Here is a 19728-nt window from a genome sequence, read left to right as displayed (position 1 = left end):
TTCTGTAAGCCTACGCTGATGTTTTTAACATCATTTTTATTAATGCTAAAGGAAAGGAAATGGCTTTGATTTTTTCCCTAAGGAAACGCAAGATTTTAGTGTGGTGAAGAGGACAACCATCAATTGCCTAGACTTCTGCTGCTGTGACTCATTTACTCATTTACCCTTCCAGTAATTCCCATAGATGAGCTTCTTTGCTGTCCATTGACATTCGCAGAGCGTCTGCGGGGARTTCTGGTGCTTCTTGTTTGCATCAGTTTGAAATGAGAAAGGTCCCAGGTCACTTCTGAACACAGACTTTGGCACGGCACCCCACTGTGCAATCCGCCGCCTTCGCCCGCTCGCTGCTCCGTGCTCTTCCCCGATCTCGTTATTAATTGAAATGTTGAGCWAAAGCAGCTGGCTTTCGGTAGTGGGGCGCCCGTGTCAGAGATGTGGCAGCTCAAACGGTTCATGTTAGGGCAGGGAATATTTTAAACATATGGGAGGAAAATGCGATTTGGGAGATTCTTGACACCTTGAGTTTTCTGAACTGACACWTGGGCATGGGAAGAGATTACTGTAATGAGGTTTTTTCCCTTCTTCCTGAGATCCTTCACTGCAACATTTTGCAGTACAAAGCCCCTTTTCAAGTGGAGGRAGAAGGGAAGGAAGCATTAAAGATAAGGATTATATTAAGAAAAGTGGCCAACTTTGGAGCCAACCAGTGTGCAAGATTGAAGCAGAAGTGCAGAGAGTGATTTTTGATGTGGGATAATTTAACTTCAGACCATGACTATCACTCACAGTTTTACACATTGTAATGAATGCAGACATACAGCAAGAACAGTTTGGGAGCATCTGATACATGAAAGGGTGAATATGATATTAGGTGCTCTTAATTGCTGGATTTTTGCTGTCTTGGGCTCTTTTTTCATCATTTTCATGGTTATTATTCTTACTTAAGAAGCTATGGATGTGTTTCTTAGCTCTATAGAGTGCAGTRGACATGGAAATTTGGAAAACAATTGAATTGTTTCTGTATTTCAAGCTAGTAAATGAATTATTATGTATGGGAGCATCTATTGTAATGCAGCTCCCTAATTAAACTACTTTAAGCACCCTTCTAAGTACAGTGTATTTTGGCCCAGATTCAAGATCTGCTCAGTGCAGAGGAAGGGTACCAGGGAGCCAATTATGGGCCTCTGACTTGCAAACTGCATCTGCTCCAGCCTGGATTTCAGTTAGAGCATCTGAAGGGGCAGCTCTCACTTGCTCCCAGTATTTTTGTGGTCTTGGAGACTCAAAATGAGCTGGGAACGGAGAAAACAGAGACTTCTACGTAATTGTGGGGTTCGAATTGTCCCCCGAGCTGGCTGGGGCCARTATGACTGGGGCCATATTCTGCCCAGATGTGTTATGTTTGTGGTTAAGATTTGTGGGATGAAAATAGGACACTTTCAGGATGATCCTATTTCACTGTTACATCCATCTTCTCTCAGCAGTATCTGTTAGTTCCCTGGGGCCTTCGTGTGAGATGGGTTGATACCATGCTCCGTAGACTGCCTTGCTTACCTGGAAGTAATTATGAATGGTAGGAAAATGTGGTAATGATACTGTARAAGTTATCCTTGGGATTTCATTATGAAGGATTCCTTCATAAATAAGCAGGGGGRAAAGGTAACTTCACTTAAGTTGAGAGCTTTGATGTATTGGTATCATTGCTCTTTTTCTGCCAMAACTAGCCATTTTAACATGTAACTATTTCTGCCAGAAAAGAACTGTGATGCTGGGCAGATGCATACCAGTCTTGAGGGTGGGCAAAGATACATTTGTCAAACAAATGCTCGTAAAAAAAACCAAACTATCCACAGAGTAGTTCTAAACATGGCTGATGTATGCAAATAATATATTAACTTAAAAAGAGAGAGGGAGAATCTGTTGTGTTTGCTGAAGTGAAATCAAGCTCTAGGGTGCCCTTTTATAGCTGGTTCATGGCTACTTGAGACGTCTAAACTCACCTATGCAGAATTCTTGCCAAAAGCGGGGTTGTACCTGAGCAGCTCTGAAGGCTGTGCCCGTGCCAGTGATGTGAAATTGCAAAATTACTAAAAGAAAATCTTCCTGCCTGCTGTAAGCGTCAAGGACAAGCATGAAGTTGAAGAGAACTGAACCWGAATCTTTTTTGAATTATACTCCCGGGCTGCTTAAGAGGAAAGTTTTACAGATGTGAGAAAAATAATTCCTTGAGCCTGATGATACCTACCATTTCAGTATGGCTACTTGGTGCTTTTATTGTGAATGYGTTTATGTTCGTATGACTTGTGAGGAGATTCAGGCCTTTGATCTATTTTAATAAAACAGAATCGTAGCAGGAACACTTGAGGAAGGTGCAGGGAGGCCACCGGGGAGCTTTTGTCTGTGCAGTGGGTCTGCCCGTGACTGTACCTGCACCCTGTGCACAAACAGCTGCTTTACTGGTGCTGAAACTTCTGAAGAAATAGCTCGTTCTGATCTCAAAAAGTATTATTTTTGGATGGGGCTCCCAAGTGTCTCTTGATAGAAGCAAAACATCTAGGTTTCTGATGGAGTTTATCCTGTCTCTAAATACTGACAGATTATCCTTGCCAGAAACACCTTACACTTGAGCTTGAAAAAAAAAAAACATACATCAAAATGTTCTTTTCCTCTTCCCCCCCCCTTATACTTCCATAAAGCAAATGAGGYGCATTTACAAAAAAATAAATCACCAGAAGATGCTCTGAGTACTATAGTAGCCAGTTCTCTACCATCGGTATCACAGGATGATACCCAGATGCAACATGCAAACATTAATGAAAAAGTAGATCTTAATAAAAGCAGCTTTTTCATATTTGTTTTTTACATGTTACATAGTTATTACTTTGAAAAAGCCATTCAAAGGCTTCTGTAACTACTTTCTCTATGGGAAAAGGATGACATGCCTGAAAATGTTACCGCTTTTGGAATACTGTGAAAGTCAGAGGCAAGTTATTTTTAATAACGCAGTGCTAGAGCTGTGGGTAGAATCACAGTGGAAAAGCAATATTGGCCTTTATATGCCCAATAAATTAATCGTAGCTTTTCTGGACAGGTGCTCGGAATTGTGTGGTTGGCAAGATTGTGTTTCCAAAGTGCTTAACACTGGAATAGCTGCCATGTGAACTCTCTAATATGTTAATAATAGGTAACATTTCTGCGTTGCGCAGCCCCTTTCTTTATGGGTTCGTTGTATCCATGCCTTGTTTACTGCAGTCGGCCCTGGCTACCACGGGGGACGGGGAAATAGGAAGGCTTGTGTTGGAAAGAGATTGATCGGGGTGAGAAAAGGTTCCTGAGGGAAACGGTGGAAGCTGCCTGGCTCGTGGTTCGGGAAGCACGACTCTAATAGAGCAGCAGCTCCGTTTTCGTAAAGGAGGTGGCGCGCTGGTACGGGAGGGATGCTCGTGGCGCGGGGAGAGCCCGAGCGCGGTTCTGGGAAGAAGGGTTAATCGAAGAGGGGTTTGGGGCAGATGAAAAATTCAGCTTGCGTTGACAATTTCACTTGGAGAAGCTTCTGCAGGGGAGATTGCAATAGGTGTGAGAGGGAATAAAGGAGATTTCTTACCCCTTCTCAGACTGACCTCCGGCCTCGCAATTTATGCATCGTACTCTTTGCTCTCCCTGGCTCCGTGAGCTCTCCCCACCAACTCAGAAGCCAGGCATGGCAGTTAATCTGCTTCCAGGTTGCGCTTTTTATAAGCTGTGTTTCAAAGTTTCATCTCACTCGTGGAGACTTCCAGCCCACGTTCCCTGCACTTACTTATTTATGCATGAAAGCTGCTTCTCGGCAAAAGCACAGGTCTGGACGGGAGGCACAGCGACACGCCTAACGGTTCTGCTGCCTAAAACCAGCCTTGCTGGAGGGGTCGAGCCAGCCCAGCAGAGCCAGCGCGCTTCACGCTGGGCACGGCAAAGCCGAGGAGAGCTCTGCTCAGCCCTGGCTGCATTTGCAGTCTCGGATTAACAGCAGTACCAGCCAGGGTCTCCTGCTGCGCCGTGTCGTGCTTGCCTGCTGCTCTTCCCCACAACCCGAGGAGCACCGCGTACTTGCACAGCCCTGCTAATTACCCTGCAGGCTACCTTGGCTCCTGCCACCCCAGCCAAGGCTGCCAGTCTCTCCCCTGCCTCTGACTGGCCAGACTTGCCTTGTAACTCCTCTTAATTGGCTTTTGGGGATAACTGAAGTTTACCTATTCTGCCTGGCTGATTTGCTAACAAGGCTCAGCTGCTTTTCCCCAGGCCTAGACAGACTGGAGAAGGATTTTCAAGGTTTTTGCAAAGCTCYGAGGCTTTGGGATGGCTGTTGAAGGTAACTGAGGGGACCTACAAGTGCTTTACACCTTACCTACAAGAAGGTTTTTGTGCATGTCTGAAGTGGTGATCTTTCTTATAGAAAAAAGAGGAGTGGATTGCTCATCTGCAGTGATTCTTTCACAATCCTTTGAACATCTCCTTCCCTTTTCCTTCCCTACACAACTGTACATGTTCTGTGTGCCAAGGAAAATAATGAGTCTGTATGTGGTACTTTACTGTTACTTACTATCTGTGTATACTGTGTCAGGTATATTGAAAGTAATGGGATTTATAACACTATTAGGGTTCTGATAGTCAGCCGTATCTATGGCTAATCTTATTTTCCTGTGAGTTTCCCTGTCCTTTGCTGCACTCTGATTTGATTTTTTGTTTGAATGTAGTGACATCAATCTCTAGGAGGCAATGTTCTGTCACAATTAGAGTTATTAGAAGGCACTGCCTATAAAAGGGGGTCCAAAGTGACTTGGTAGTTCTTTCTTTTTTTCTTTCTTTCTTTTTTTTCGCTCTCTCTCTTTTTTTGCAGCTATAGACTCATTAGAAGAGCCTCAGCCACTTGTGGCAGGCAGGCAGGAGCACACCTAATTAGTGTTTAGTGCGAGAAAATCCTGGCATGCAGAAGCAAAGGTTAGTTACAGATGTATTTCATGATAGATCTAAAGCTCTGTATTATAACRCTTGGTCTGAAGTAATACTACTGAAACATGGCTCTGTGCTGCAGTACATTAAAATGCAATGATAATTACCTTCATTATGAAAGCATCTCCTTATACCTCTTGGAATACTTGCTTCAGAAATGCGTTAAGGCAGAGTACACAAGGGATACCGTGCACAAAAGTGGCGGTGAAGGCTAGGAAAGCCTAAATAAAGTTAAGGACAGGATAAGCACTGGCAAGAGACAGTGAAACCAGAGATGTCCTTCTGTCACAGTGAATCCTACTGCCAGAGGTTAACTCTGAGAAAAGGTATGTGTYTCATTCAGCAGCTGCAAGCCTGAGGTTCTCAGTAGCTGTCCTTGGAAACAGCGCTCCGTGAGTCCCAGTAGTCCCCTAATGGGCCCAAAAAATGGGGTTTGTGTCCATTGCTCACCCAATACTCCTTGTCTGGAATTTCTGCTTTTGGTAACTTTGAGCTGTGAAAGGTTTTTCAACTGAAAGCAGAACTGATTAAAAATTAGGTTTGTATGTTTGTATTTCCAGCCTCTCCACTGTCACCAAGCACATGCACAAGGGAAAAAATGATTCTTGTGAATAATAGGKAACTCACAGGATTTGTTTTAAAGGACTGCATTAGCCTGGAGGGAAAAASAGGGAAACTGTAATTAGGGAYAAAAATAAAATTAAAARAAAAGCCAAGGAGACTTTCAACAACCCTGAGCTTGGTGGGATGCAGGAAAGGCCTTGTACTTTGAAAGTTTCTTGATCTACCAAGTTTCTGTGATTATCTCTGCCTAGAAATGCCATGATATTGAGGTAGAGGGGAAAAATAGCATATATCTCCCCATCACAAGCAGTGGTACGGCTTTCTGAAATGTACTTTTTAGCAGAGGGGCAGCAATTTGATAACAATCAACATTTGATCCTTACGATTCAGTGTAAACCTTTGCTGATGTACGTACGTCTTAAGTTTCGTTGCTTGTTCATAGCTTCCAGTAGGTATGTTAGCAGAAAACCAGTCTGTTGGGTAATCATGGTAATTAAGAGAGATGTAAACTCTCAAAGTGGCTGACACTTAGTCATTACAGCAAGCTGTCATGCCTGACTGAGCTAACGTTAATGCCGATATCCCATTATATCTGGCTGATATCAGTTTAAAAGATAGCTGCTGTGTTTCTCGAGAAACTTGCAGCTGCAGTCATAGGGGTATTGATTGCAGTGTGCATTTGACAGATGTAAGATGTGTTTAATACTAATTGTGCCATAGATATTCTTTTACTTAAGCTGCTCGATGCTGTATGGATTCCAGATATATCCTTTCTGAATTTCCCCTATAAAGTCTTATGCGATCTGCTGGAGAGGCTTACAACTGAGAAAACACCTTTTTTTGGCAGCACTTTTAACTTCTTAGGATAGATATGTTTGATCTTGGTACCTGACTACAGAGGTGACAGAAAACAAGAGAAAAAGTAGTTTTCATCCATCTTTGCCGTTTTCTCTGAGCTTGCACTACGTGCTGAGTTGTAGACCTCATCTGAAGTGAAGGGGAATGTTCTAAATGGCTTCAGCAGGCTTTGGTGGAGGAGCTGAGCACTGAAGTTTTCTGTTTCTTGGGAATCGCTACATATTTAAAAATTATTATCTTGTCTTTCATGCTGGTATTAAATCGATTTCCTGATGGTGAATTATTATTTTTAAGACCATACTAAATTTCGTTGGATACTAAAATCCCCAGCTAGTAGAAGCTGCTGGGAGCCATGAGGGAGCGATGGAGAAGTTCTTCCTTGTAGGACATAAAGTCTATGGAAGTGGCAAGCGGGGCGGATAACGGCAGACTTTGCTCTCATAGGTGGCTGAAGGACAGTAAGTTTCCATGTTCAACCCTTAAATGATTCTTATTTTCCTCCTCTCCTAGGTATCTCACCTTCATTAGTAAGTTTTTAGACTTTCCACTTCTCCATTTCTGCATGCAGCAGAAATGAATCAGTCTATATGCCCACACTAGATTGCGAGGCAAATGCTGGCAATTATCCTAAGAAAATAAAATGTAAGAAAAGAAAAAAATATATTTTTATTTTCCTAAAAAAAAAAMCTCAAAAAAAATTCCCAATATGCCTAATTACTTTTATCTATTTCATTAAAATCGTATGTGAGCAAAGCAGAAAAAAGTAGAATCAGGCCCACAAAGTTCTATGAGAAGTGGGGATAGTGAAATGGAACGGCGAAAGAATTATTCATAGATTTATTTCTCTGTGTTTGGGGAAAAAAGTGTGACTCTGAGGGCTTTCGCAGAGACGAGCRTGTTGGCATTATAAAGAAAAGGCCAAAGTTCAACTCTATCTAAAGATTCAAAAGCTGTCATCAGATCAATGTATGCCTTACAGTGTAGCTTGCAAAAATCGTTTCTCAGCTAATATCCTCAAGGACAAGATATAGTTTGATTTGGTTCTTCCAGGAGGTATTCTTGATTGCTTCAGAAAGCAATATTTTAAAATGGGGGCAAGGGGGCAGGGAGGATCATGTGGAGTTTTGTTTTTAAAGCTCAGGAAAATCACAACATCAATCTGCCGTGAGGTCGGAAACTGTTTCTTCCTTCGTAACATGAATCCTGAATTTTCTATTTTACGCTTAATTGGGAATTGTTTTAATGAGTTTATGAAAAATCAGTCTGCCTTCCAAAATGTTTTAGGGGTTGTTTTAGTTTGGGTTGGTGCCTTTTTGCATTTGTTTGTTTACACACTGCGGTGTTGGGGGATTTGGGAGTTTTGATTTTTTTTTTCTTTTTTCATCAACCTTGGCATTTGATTCATATATGGATAGACCCCAAATGCTGTATAACTAGATCAGCTGGAAAATTTTATCAAAAACTGCATAGAAAAATGCTGGAGACAGTAATCGAGTAGTTCAGTGTTCCTGTGCTGAGGCATTATTATGGAAACCAAGGACAACTTTTTCTGTTTTTTTTTCCTAGCTGATTGACACTGAATATGAAAATGGTAAATAAATGTTCATGCTACGTTTATTTAAAGAGGTGCAYGGGCTTTTGGTGTGCATCCCACAGGTTATTTAATAAGATTTGCGCAAGGCTCCCACACAGTGCTTTACCCCCTGATGGGCAAATATGCATGCTACATGGCCACTTTTAAATGCGAGARCCTAAGAGGCCTAATTCCTATTTCTTTATTCAGCCAGCAGTGCTGTTATTACTATGGAAGAAAGGAATYGCATTTTGAAAAGCCCCGATCTTTTCCCCCTCAGCCCTAGCCCAGCCGCTGTAGCTCCGGTGAATCACGTGCCCAGAATTACTGATGCAGAAGTACCCGCTCTCAGACTTTTCGGGAAAATGCTTACACGGAGATGCTTTTGCACAGGAGACCCTGCAAAGATTACTGAGGTAGCAGGCAGTCTTCGCAGGTCAAGGTTTTCTCTCTTTTGATCTCGAACAGAAGGCAAATTCATTGGGTGCTCGTGCTCAGCTTCACTCACAAAGCAAAGTACTAAAAAGCTCAGCGCTGGCTGGCCWACGCTCGGCACGGGAAGCGATGAGGTCTGTGAATTCAGGTTGACGTGTTTTGCAGCACAGGACACTTCTTTTGCCATCAAGGTCATCAGGCGAGGGTCTGCCTTGTGGATGAGACTGAGCCAAGAGCAAATATTTGCACAGGATTTGAGYACACCCGTAAGTGGTTGCTGATAGTGGGGGAGCTATTTTCAGGGGCAGTGGCACCCATTTCTGTTTCTRGGTTTTTCACCTTGAGTACTTCTGCCAGTCCCTTCACTTGGTTTGCTCCTGTAGCTGCTAATATYATTGTTGAAAAAATGAATGATTTAGTTGTTCTGCACCAACTGGAGAAAAACATTTTTCTCCAGTGGTTCTGGCTTACAGCAGGTTGTGGAAAATGYGTCTCAGAACTGGATTTTCTGGAAGACATATCCAGGAAATGCAGCTGAACATCAGCTAAGGAGAGATGGAAAGAGTGGGTCCTGCAGAGCAGTTCTGTTAACCGTTTAGGATACAACTATACTGTTRTATCAGGACTATGCAACTCTGCAGAGCTGTGGAAATAGCATATGGATTAAAGGAAAGTGCAGGATAAAATTCTTCTGCCCTTTCTTCATATGTGTCAGTTTATAGCCTACAGTGGCACAGATACACATTGATTTTTCCYATCTCTGCACTGAAGTGGATTTAATCTGCTTTTTTGGTAAGACATGGAAATTCCTAAGTGCTCAAGAGTACAAATTAGCATTGAAAGACTGTCTGTGAGAGAGTGATGCATGTCGTTTAAATTGCTGTTTCCTGTAGATACTTGAAATTGTGTTTGTTTCTCTTAGAAGCTTTTGGCCATGTCACATATCAAGCGTGTCCGTGGAAGTGAACTGGTTTCAGTTCCAGTCTTGGCTTTATCCAGTCGATTCCGTTTCCCAGGTGTCTGGAGCTGTATTTCTACTCCTCCATCACTCGGCTTGCACCAGATGTGAGCTCGCAGGAATGTTGAATCTACAGAGCTATTGGCTAAAGAAAAAATAACTCTACTCAGCTTCCAGCTAAAAGAGGAGATATAAGTTACTGAGAAGCAGAAAATTTGCAATGTGGCTGGGCAATATTTTATAGCCACTTCTCTCGGTGCAACTTCACCTCATTGATTTACAGGATGTGTTCGTCCTCYAGGACCTACTGCTTTTATCATTTAGGGAGAGTTGAAAAACTGATTAAATAAAACTCAATAATTTGAACAAAGATACCATCAAGTATAAAAAAAAATGCGACCTTAAAGACATTTGAATCTTTCATTTAATGCCCTGTGCAATGATACTGGGCTGATAGTTGCAATTGTTTTTCGCTCTTTAACATGATCGATACTGTAGCTAACCGCAGCCCTCTCTTTCAATACCATTGATTGGAACAACCCCGACTGACAGTCGCTTCGTGTGCAGTGCAGCTGTAGCATCGTGTTAGCATGACTTCTGAATGGCTGGGAAGATTTAGAATCAAAGGATGCTCTTCTTCACTGATTTACAGCCTATACAGTGTTCCTGAGGTTACGTGGAATGTAAATCAATGAAGAACTTGGCCTTGACGATGAGCTATTCCATTACAGAGAAACATTATTTTCATTTCAGTGTGTTTACAATATAATGCACTTAGCTGTTCTGTCATTGCCTCTAAAGTGGAGTAAAGGTGCAATATGGGGACTGAAAATTAAACGACYCCCTATTTATTCTTTGAACACATCTACTTACAAAGTTATTACGAACCTTTTTCACACCGTTTGAGTCAGCACAAACACACAAGCACTAGAAAATTAGTCCTGGCAAACTCCCTTTCTAAGACACCAGTTTGCTGCATGTCCCCTACTTTTATACTCTGTGCTTTGCTTACTTGCACCTAGAGGGTTTTTCACATGGATGAGCAGTGTACTGTCCTGCCTAGGTTGCCGGAAGATCCTGGGACAGACCATGGATCATTAAGTTTACTTTGAGCAATTTCAGTCTGCAACWGGAAAAGGTGCTCTCAGTGGATCCAAGTAGCTGGTTTTATGACAGTACTTGTTCTGTCCTTGGCACCAGCCTGATGTTTGAAGATGACTGAAGTTACCTTTTTGTATTGTGRGTCAATTCAACCCAAGTTAACCTAGGGATCTGGGAGCAAACTTCATGTTTTTCCCATGATCACAAAGCAGAATCATGTTCTTGCATTGTAACAGTTAATCTGTGATTTTTTTTCTTCTTTGAAGATGAGCACAAATAGTAGTGATTACTGATACACTCTCTCAAGTTTTGTCAGACTCTGACCATTGACCAAGCTGAATGAACTAGACAACTCCTAAGTTTTTCTTCAGCATATATATGCAACATGCCTGTTGTGACAGCTCTATTAAATAATCTATTCAGGTCATGGAAAGACCACCTTGAAATACTTTTAAATTATATTTGTTGGAGTCCTAAAAAGAACTGGCTTTCAGAGTTTAGAAGGAGAAAAAATGCCCCCTCATCCCCAGTCATTACAGTTGGGCCACTCTTTTTATAGCTAAAATACTTGTGAACAGTCCTGCTGAATTCATACTGAGTGAGTAACTCTGGTGCAGTTGGAACAGCCATGGTACTGAGTGGCCTGGAGTGTGGWAAAGCAGGCATCCTACATAAAAAAGGGGTTTATTTGCTATTTTTCTTTGCCTTGCTCTTGTTGCATCCTCAAATCACCAGTCACAGACACAGAGAGAAAACCTGCACTTGGTTGCATCTATAGACTCCCACTTACTTGTAGTGAGAGATTATACTACAGTGTGACCTGAGACTAGAGGTTAAGCTTCTGGAAGGAGGGGAAAAAAAAAGAACTACTAGGGGCTCAGAACTGGAAATTAATAAATTATTTCTATGCACCTAGAACTTGAAAGCAAGCTGTTTTCCTAGTTGTTTGAGTTGGCATCTCACATGCTGATTGCCTATTAACAAGCTGACACAATTTGCACTGCTCTATAGCAGAGCAAATTCAAATATTGCTGCATGTGTGTTACCTGAAGGACAGGCTTCAGCTGGGGTTTCCTTTAGCATCTCGTGTCTGTGAAAACCTAATCAAACTGCTTTGTATTTAATGCTTGTGATGGGGCTTCTGACCTTTTGCGCTTCCCCTGCACTCCTGGATGAGGGACCTGCGTTTTGGATGGACTTGCATGCATGTAAATCACTGCCAGTGGCAAAATGACTTTTTCTTGATTTGACAGCAAGCACTAAGTATTGTGCTTTTGTTCCCCGCACTACGGAATATAAGAATTGGCTAACTRTACATACTGTGAGAGCTATTGTATCACGCTGTTAAAACCTAAGGAGCTTTTTATTGGACTTTCATGCTAAATAACTTTAAAGGTACCTCCTGGTGTTTTTATATAAATTATAAATGTTTTAAAAATACATCAGAAAAAATACTTTAATAGCACGGTTTCCTACTGTGGAAGCTCAGGCTACGTAAACTTTTGATTATGCTACTTATCCCTTCCCCCACCGAAGACAGTCTCTTCCACAGGATTCAATTATAGCTGTTTCTTCAGCTCAAATAAGAGATTTCTTTAGATCTTTGGCCCTTGGAGCCTTCCTCTTTATTTTGTAGGTTTGCTAGGAAACGCCCACCGACGTGATTTCTGCCGAGGTCCCTCAAGCAGTGCTCGTTTGAGAAACTTGGTATAAAAACCATCGTACAATAGGATCATCTGCAGCTTCARAGGCAGACATGGGGCTTGCACTGAGTCTCATCTCGCCCAGTTTTATGGATGCTGTGAAGTGAGCAGTGCTGGTTGTCAGGATGGTGTAAAGGACCAGAACACAGCCCAGCGCTGGACCCGGAAGGTCCATGTGATGCACAGTCCCTCCTCCCTGAGGCGGAAATCCAGGGGTACACGTGTCTACTGAAGGCTCCCCCATAGACTAGCGAGCCATCGCAGTGGTGCAGCCTCCCAGCTGTGCTGCCGTAACGTTCTTCGTGGCAGGCACGAGGTGACGCAAGGTCTCCTGAAAGCGGCCAGGTGTGAGGCAAGGTGCCTGCGGTGGCATTCACTCTTAACTGTAGTGCCAGGGTAACGCCGTCCTCAGAGAGGCCCCACCAGGCCAACGTTCAGTGTTGACCTTCCAAAAGGGGATTCAAATACTGCCCCCAGGGTAGATTCATTTCCTTTCCCTAACTTAATTTTTTTATCTAAGCAATTTTTTCCCCTTTGCTTTTCTGCTCTCCATGTTAACGTTGACTTCAGAAGAATCCCTCATGCCCTGTCTAACGAGTATAGGGTCTGTCTGTCATCCCAGAGTTGTCTTCATTACCGTGGATGGGCGTATTGAGTTGTCTTTGGTTAGTAACAGAGCATCAGCTAGAGATGATCCATCACTTTCAACGTGGTCCAGAGGCTCCAGGAGGAATTCAGCTGGTAGTGCAACCAGCTCGTTTCTACAGTATTTCCAGTTGAGTTTGATGGGAAGGGGTGACCAGTGATAAAACTAGGAGATAGGGAGAGGCCTACTCCCAAAGTTTGGGAATCACTGGCTGAGGTGGTCTTGTGAATTCAACAACAACAACAAAAGACTCTTMGCAATTGAGTTGAACTTTTGATTCTAAAGAAAATTTGTTCTGAGAAAAAGTTATTCTTTTCTGTACATACCTCTTAGGGCCCTCAGCTGTGCATGAGTTTACTGTACCCTACAGGATAAAAGTATTACTTTTGATGGCCTCAAAACTGCTGTCTGGAGTGAGATAATATCTGCAAATGATGCATTGTAACTGTTGACAGAAGAAAATTGTGTTTTGTAATCTAGCACAGMAAAAATAAATTAAAAAACAACTGTAGGACTTGCAAATGTAGCAACCCCACAAATATTATTTCTCTTTGCCTTCCTATTTATTCATACATTTGTAAATGCCAAAATGTCTTTTATCTGCCCTTTCTGAAGGGCAGTTCCCYGGTGTCAGAGTAATTGAAAATTAAGAATTTACAGAATTGTAATTAAATTCTACCCTTTGAACTCTTGTAGACTGTAGCTGCATATTAACAACATCCCACTCAGATCATGAGTGGCAAGAAGTATTTTGAACACCAACTGCTGCAAGATAACATAACAAGCTCTGACAGCTCCCTAATTACCAGACTACCCACTAGTTAAAAACTCTTTAATACTGTAGCGGTTCTCTTCTTTGCACATAAGTCAAAAGGTATAGCTAATTTGTCCTTTAATTGATATCTATATTGCTTTTTGAATAAAGGGCACACACTCCCCCAATATGCTTAAGCGTTAATTTATAACCTATGAACTGAATTTGGAAAATAATTGGAATGACTGTAAAGGCTTCTCTCATTGATTTTTAACACTTTCACCAGGAAACTTTTACCTTGGGTTTGATCATGAGTCACGTTAAATGATCTATATTGTCCTAGGCAAAGCTGAAGTGTAATGCTTCTGTACACGTRAAAATTTATCACAGCGCCATGTCCTGGTACCTGTGGCTGAGTTGCAAAGTAATAAATAATTAGGCCTCAAGCGAAGGTTGCGGAATTGCGACCCAGCCAGGCGTATCACCCGAACGGCAGCAGAGGGGCCAAGTTCCCCTCGGGACAGTGTGCTGTTTCTGGTCTATAAGCCCAGGGTGATTATACAGGCAGCTCGTTAGCAGTTTGCTCCCTGAGCCACAGAGCTGAGGGAGCTTTTTGGTGTCTTTTTTTGGTTTTGCTGCCCCAGACTCCACTGAACCTGCACTCCTGCTGATGCCCTGATGCCTGTCATCATCTCTTGGTTTTCATGTTGGTGGCTACAATTCAGGGGAAAAGAAAGGTCCCAGTGACTTACCAGTTTAGAAGTGGGAAGGTGATACAGAAGCTGCTATAGCTGGATCATTAGCAAAGATATAAAAATTGAATTCTAGAGTGACTTAAAAGTGGAAGAGGATGTAAACAGGATGTCTTGCTCTCAGGAGTATGGATACTTCCAGAAGAGCGAGGGGAGCCAGAAGATGTGAGCAGCAGTGCGGTGCAGCCCCTCTGAAGGAGGCAACTTACAGTGATCAGTATGTGTGTCTGCCTGAAAGCTGCTGGAGAAACACACATCTTTGCCAGGGCTATTAATGAATATGCCGTGGGTTTCTTAACAGCTTTTGGCTTGGTGTGCTTTGGCACTTTGTGATCATGTCATGACTGAAGTTGTTCCTTAAATTACAGTCGAAGGAGGTGGGAGACCACTAATGAGCCTGTTCTTTGGGAAATTCATCATGCTCTATAAATACCCCTCTGAGAGCGATGTCAGAGTCTGCTCTACTCTGAGCAAGGACAGTAAATGTTGATTTCATTTCTGCTTTTCTCTTTTATTCAATTACTGTCATGATTTTAATAGAAACATTACCTTCAATGCATGTAAATACAATGATGATGATGACTTAGATTATCTACATTATTTAAGTACCTAAAGATGTGGACAAGCTCCAAGAGCATCACCAGGTGCTTAGATCCCACCGAGGTTCCAGAGAAAGCAGCAGCTCGAATGAGTCCAGGCGACCTCGCTGTCCCTTGAGTTGTCTCTGTAACTTTAAAGCTGTGCTTTGTCCTCTTCCTTGGCCTTTCAGGATACAGAAAATAGACTCAGTGTGTTTATATGAATCTTCTCCCTTCAACAATACCGTACCCGTTGCATGCATTCTTTTAATACTTGACCKCTGAATTCAACCTTTTTGCGTTCTATCAGTAAATGGCACAGTAGATCTATGCTCTTACAGTRCACATAGAGATATGAGTTTTCTAAAGCACGAAAAAGTGCTCAAGTACCTTTTAAAATATATTTTTTTTCTATTCCTCAGTTACTCAAAATGTCAGGGCRGAAAATTATCAATCTAGTCCCCATAGCAGAAAAATAAGAAAAAAGTTGCCCAGACAGAGATGATGACCTACATTTAACTTATTCGAGACRATCATTGTTTAAAACTTTTAACTATTTTGGCAGTTATTTTTTTCTCTGTAAGGAATTTCTGTGTCATGATTTAATTCTGTACACAACAGTCTGGGCTGACTGAAACACAAGACTAGCTGTGATGAAAAAAAAGTAATTGATAGGAGGGATATTTGATGAGGAAAACAAAAGGTAACACTGTGGCTAATTATAATATTTGTCATTAAAATATATATTTTTTTCAAGTTGCATTACCAACGAAGAATATCATTGTGTGTTTACTTTTCCCAAGGAAAGAGATAATGTCTGAATACAGCAACATAACGTAGGAGGCAGGCACAATGGTTTTGGGTTCCCTTTACTGTTACATGCAGCGTAGTGTGTACAATATATGCATGGGTCTGTCCACTGACCRGGTTACAGAGAAGCTGATGAAGGTCATCTGTACATCTCCCCAAAGAATGCATCTTTCTGCACAGTCTGTGACAGAAAGTTTAGGTTCGCGTGAGTTTTCCACTATTTTTGTGTTTGCTTTGGACCMTTTCAAAGACCCTCTCATTCCACATGTCACTGTGGACCATGTAAAATGCTTTATCAATGTGATATTTTGTCTGAATTTCCTTGTATGGTGACAGGTTAGTCATGTCCTAGCAAAACAATTCGTACCAGAACAATACCAGTAAACCCAGCTGGAGAGAGGCAAATGAGGAGATGTAGCTGTCTTCATGAAAATCTCAGTTTTCTCTACTTTTCTGAATATAGTAAAGAACCTGGCTTTTTGTATTGACTTCTGAAATGTGCTAGTATCGTGTAAAAGGGACCTCCAGATAGAAATCAATTTTTCGTTCTTCTTCTCTTTTCTATTAAGTGAGCTCTTTTGTAATGTTACTTTTTATATCCTATAATCATAGTAATTATGTTTTGTTGAATCTTTCACAGTAGGCTAACATTTAGTAACATTTATCTCACTGTGCTGGGACTTGAAATCTTCCCTGCCATCAGACGCTAATATGGTTATGTTACTGTGGCAGKATGGAAGCTTAGCCTAAGTACAGTTGTTACTTGTTACCGTTGTTATGTTTGGCAAATTASTTCTGGTTATTGCGGGTAGTCGAAATCAAAAGGTCAGTGTTAAGCAAACCGTGAAGCATGTATAAGCAACAGATATTTTTAAATATCCATGCAAACTGCATAGATCTCTAATATGTTGGTCATCATCCAGCAGTCACTGGGGCTTGCTCTCAGTGTCATGCTCGCTGCGATGTTTAGTTCTTGTTGATGATCCCTTTGTGCACTTTTTCAACAGAATGCGCCGTCCAAAGTTAACTCAACCAGATAAATTCTCCTAAATGCTAATATTAGGATAGTCCTGCCAGCTTATTTCTGTAAGTGCTGGACTATGTAACTCCCTAGTATCATGAGATCAATATAAGGAGGTAATTCAAAGGAAAGAATTGAAAACAAAATTGAAAAAGTGAATTAATGCCTTAGTTTCTTTAATGTATTCTGGGAAAGTGAAATGCATAACCCTTTCCCTCCCCGTATTCTGCTCACTTGCCCTCCCACTTTACGACTGTTACTGCACTCTCTTCTGTAAATAATACCATTAAACTCAATTGAGGCACTTCAAGTCAATAGCAGAACCTGCACCAACTGTTTATTTCTCATTACATTCTTCCAGTCTGGCCTGTTGTCATCTTTCCAAGGCAGGATTCTCAGCTGGCAAAAAGCAGCTGARGAAATTTCTATCCTTTAGGATGTACTGCATAAAACCCATACTTTTTATAAGGTGTCTAGCAGGMCATCAGTTGCATGAACTGCTCAGTCAGAAGTCACAGATCCTGGGCCGTCAACAGGAGAGACATGATCCATCCCAGATCACGTCTGCTAATTATATCTCAGTAAGTGTGGCCCTTCATGTTTTTACTCTCACATAGTACTCGAATGAGATTGATCAAAGTGACTGATACTTAACTAAAAGCATTGCTGCTGCTTAATTTTTGTTTGTTGTTCAATGTCTTCTCAGGCTCTCGTTAGCTGGGAAACGTCGTCGTCAGTTTGGTTTCTGCCCTAAGGCAAGTTCTGTGATACGCCCTGCGTGCTTGTCAAAGACACATTACTTCCGTAGGCGAGCCAAGCGGGAGATAATACTTCTCCCTGGAAATAGGGTGACACAACGATGTTTCAGAACAGTATAATTTTGAGCTTCTGTGTTTTGTGTGTGACAGCTGAAAGCTGTCACATATCTGTCATATATCTGTGGGAAGCAGTGCAGCCCAGCGAGGTGCAGCGGGACAGCTCCTCCTCGCCCGGCAGAGTGAGGGCTTTGCGTTCCTAACGCAAACTTGAAAACTCACCCAGGGCTGGCCCGACGTCTTGTGTCGTTGTAAATGACATTTAGACTACAGTAAAGGCAAAGAGGTTGTGAGAAAGGCAGATTGTGTGGGTGGCATGCTCAGCATCGTGAGCATTCAGGAGCGAGAACCAGAGAGAAGGAGCGTTGAGTTGCCCTTTGCAGCTCCTTCCAGGTGCTGACCAGCATAAAGTCTTCACCAATGGTTCCTCCTCCTCCAGGTTTCTTTGAACTGTTGTCTTTTTTGTCTCCAGGCACCAACACTTCTCTCTCTGGGTTTTGGTTTCTACTCAGTGAGGAGAGGGAAAATGAATTTTACTTCCCTTGAAGGAGCCATGGGGAGTGTTGGGATTTGTGACCTGATGCAGCAAGATGATCTTTGCAGTTGAGCTGGAAGGAAACACAGGCAGAGCAAGCATTGAGATACAATGTAACCACTTTTTTTTTTTTTTTTTTTTTTTTTTTTTGATTAGGACATTTTGTTACTTAGGTGGCCTTGTAGTTTCTGCTCTCAGAAAGGACCTGTTGGTTCCCTGGGAAATGTAGCTTGCTTTCTTCTTAAACTGCTAGCTTAGCACTGAATCTCTCAGTCTTTGAGCACAGATCTGCAATGTGCCAATAGATTCCCCATGCCTCTGAATTTTGAGAGAACAATGATATATACAGCATCCAACTATAAGGCTTTGTGCTGCAACAGATTCGTAATACAAGCAAAGTCATTATTGATTTGTCATGTTATTAGGGTTTCTTTACCCTCCCACCATTCTACTTCAAGGCCTCTGGCAAGCAACTGGTTCTCAGGTCCTGGAGTAGGAACACGAAAAAAGAAAATCCAACAAAGAATTTAAGGATCACGATAAGGCTTGGGCAAAATTCAGGTGACTGTGTGTGAAACTGCAACTCTGAATCTCAGCCAGCTACCCAATTCTGGGGATACCTAAATGGTTTGATTTAACCGCTTGGCAGGAGTGATTGGATAAGCTGTGTCATTACTTCTGGAAGCAGGGACCAGGACCCAGGGCCTTCACCTTCCCAGAGACAGTTATTGCCTCTCTTGGGATCTTTCCTGCCAGCAGTTCAGGGTTGCTCTGCTCTTTGCCTCATGACCAGGATGCTTTACTGAGTGGGGAGGGCTATTGAGGAATTGAAGTGTTTTCAAACACAGAAGGGAAGTCTCAGCCTCCGCTTTGCTGGTTAAATTCTCTAGCCACAAATTACTGTGCAATAAAAGGGAAATCTCTAACACCGTCAGCCACATTTTAAAGGCCAAAAGAATGRTCAGTGCCCAAGTTTTGAAAGAAAGGCTGTGGATGCCTATGTTCAGAGAAGGTCCTGGGTAGGAAAAGAAAGATCTTCCCACAGAAATGAGCAGGTAATGTGGCACATGASGAGCAGAATTTAAGCCCTGCTTCTGCCCCATGTCTGCTGGAGAAGAGTGCTGATTTTAAATGCTCCATGCTCAGCTCATGGGATGTTTTGTGAAGCCAATTGCTTGTCTCAGGGATCTGGCATCTACCCTAGATCACGTATGCACGTGATAGGAGTTGTAGCACTGAAGTCCTTTGTCAGGTCTGTTCAGAAACTTAAAATATTCCTGTTGAATTTGACCTGTCCAAGAAAGTGTTCCTCACTTTGTGCTTTGTAACTATGTTTTAAATTTCCAAAAATAGGTTATCTATGTGTGTATCAATGAACAGTGAAGCAGACATACAAGTTGTAGCATCAGCCATAATTATTTGCTTGTTTTGCTTGAAATRCAATTTTTAGCCAGTTTTGCACATTTTATAGATGTCTTTCATGCCAAATCACCCATGGAATGTACAAATCATCTCAATTGTTAAATTCATTAACCTAACAAACTGTAGACAAAAAGCCACATTTAAAGCATGCGTCCTAAATAGTATTCTCATTATGTGGAATCAGATTAGTCCCTAATCAAATTTGACTGGGAGC

General features: G+C 42.0%; 1 protein-coding gene across 2 annotated transcripts in view; it reads left to right on the top strand.

Moving 5' to 3' along the window:
- Positions 1-19728, top strand: part of TAFA1 (TAFA chemokine like family member 1) — a 219958-nt gene that overhangs the window by 109769 nt on the left and 90461 nt on the right. Inside the window, exon 3 of one of the 2 annotated variants that reach the window (XM_085299999.1) lies at positions 11536-11547. The exons of the other annotated variant lie outside the window; for it this stretch is intronic. Coding sequence (XP_085156125.1) covers positions 11536-11547 — 12 coding nt within the window. The remainder of the gene's footprint in view (positions 1-11535; positions 11548-19728) is intronic. 2 annotated transcript variants of the gene reach the window in all.

Source organism: Rhea americana, unplaced genomic scaffold (genome assembly GCF_003343005.1).
Source record: "Rhea americana isolate MKP2758 unplaced genomic scaffold, rheAme1 scaffold_16, whole genome shotgun sequence".
NCBI lineage: Eukaryota > Metazoa > Chordata > Aves > Rheiformes > Rheidae > Rhea > Rhea americana.
This window is presented reverse-complemented; position numbering and strand designations above follow the sequence as displayed.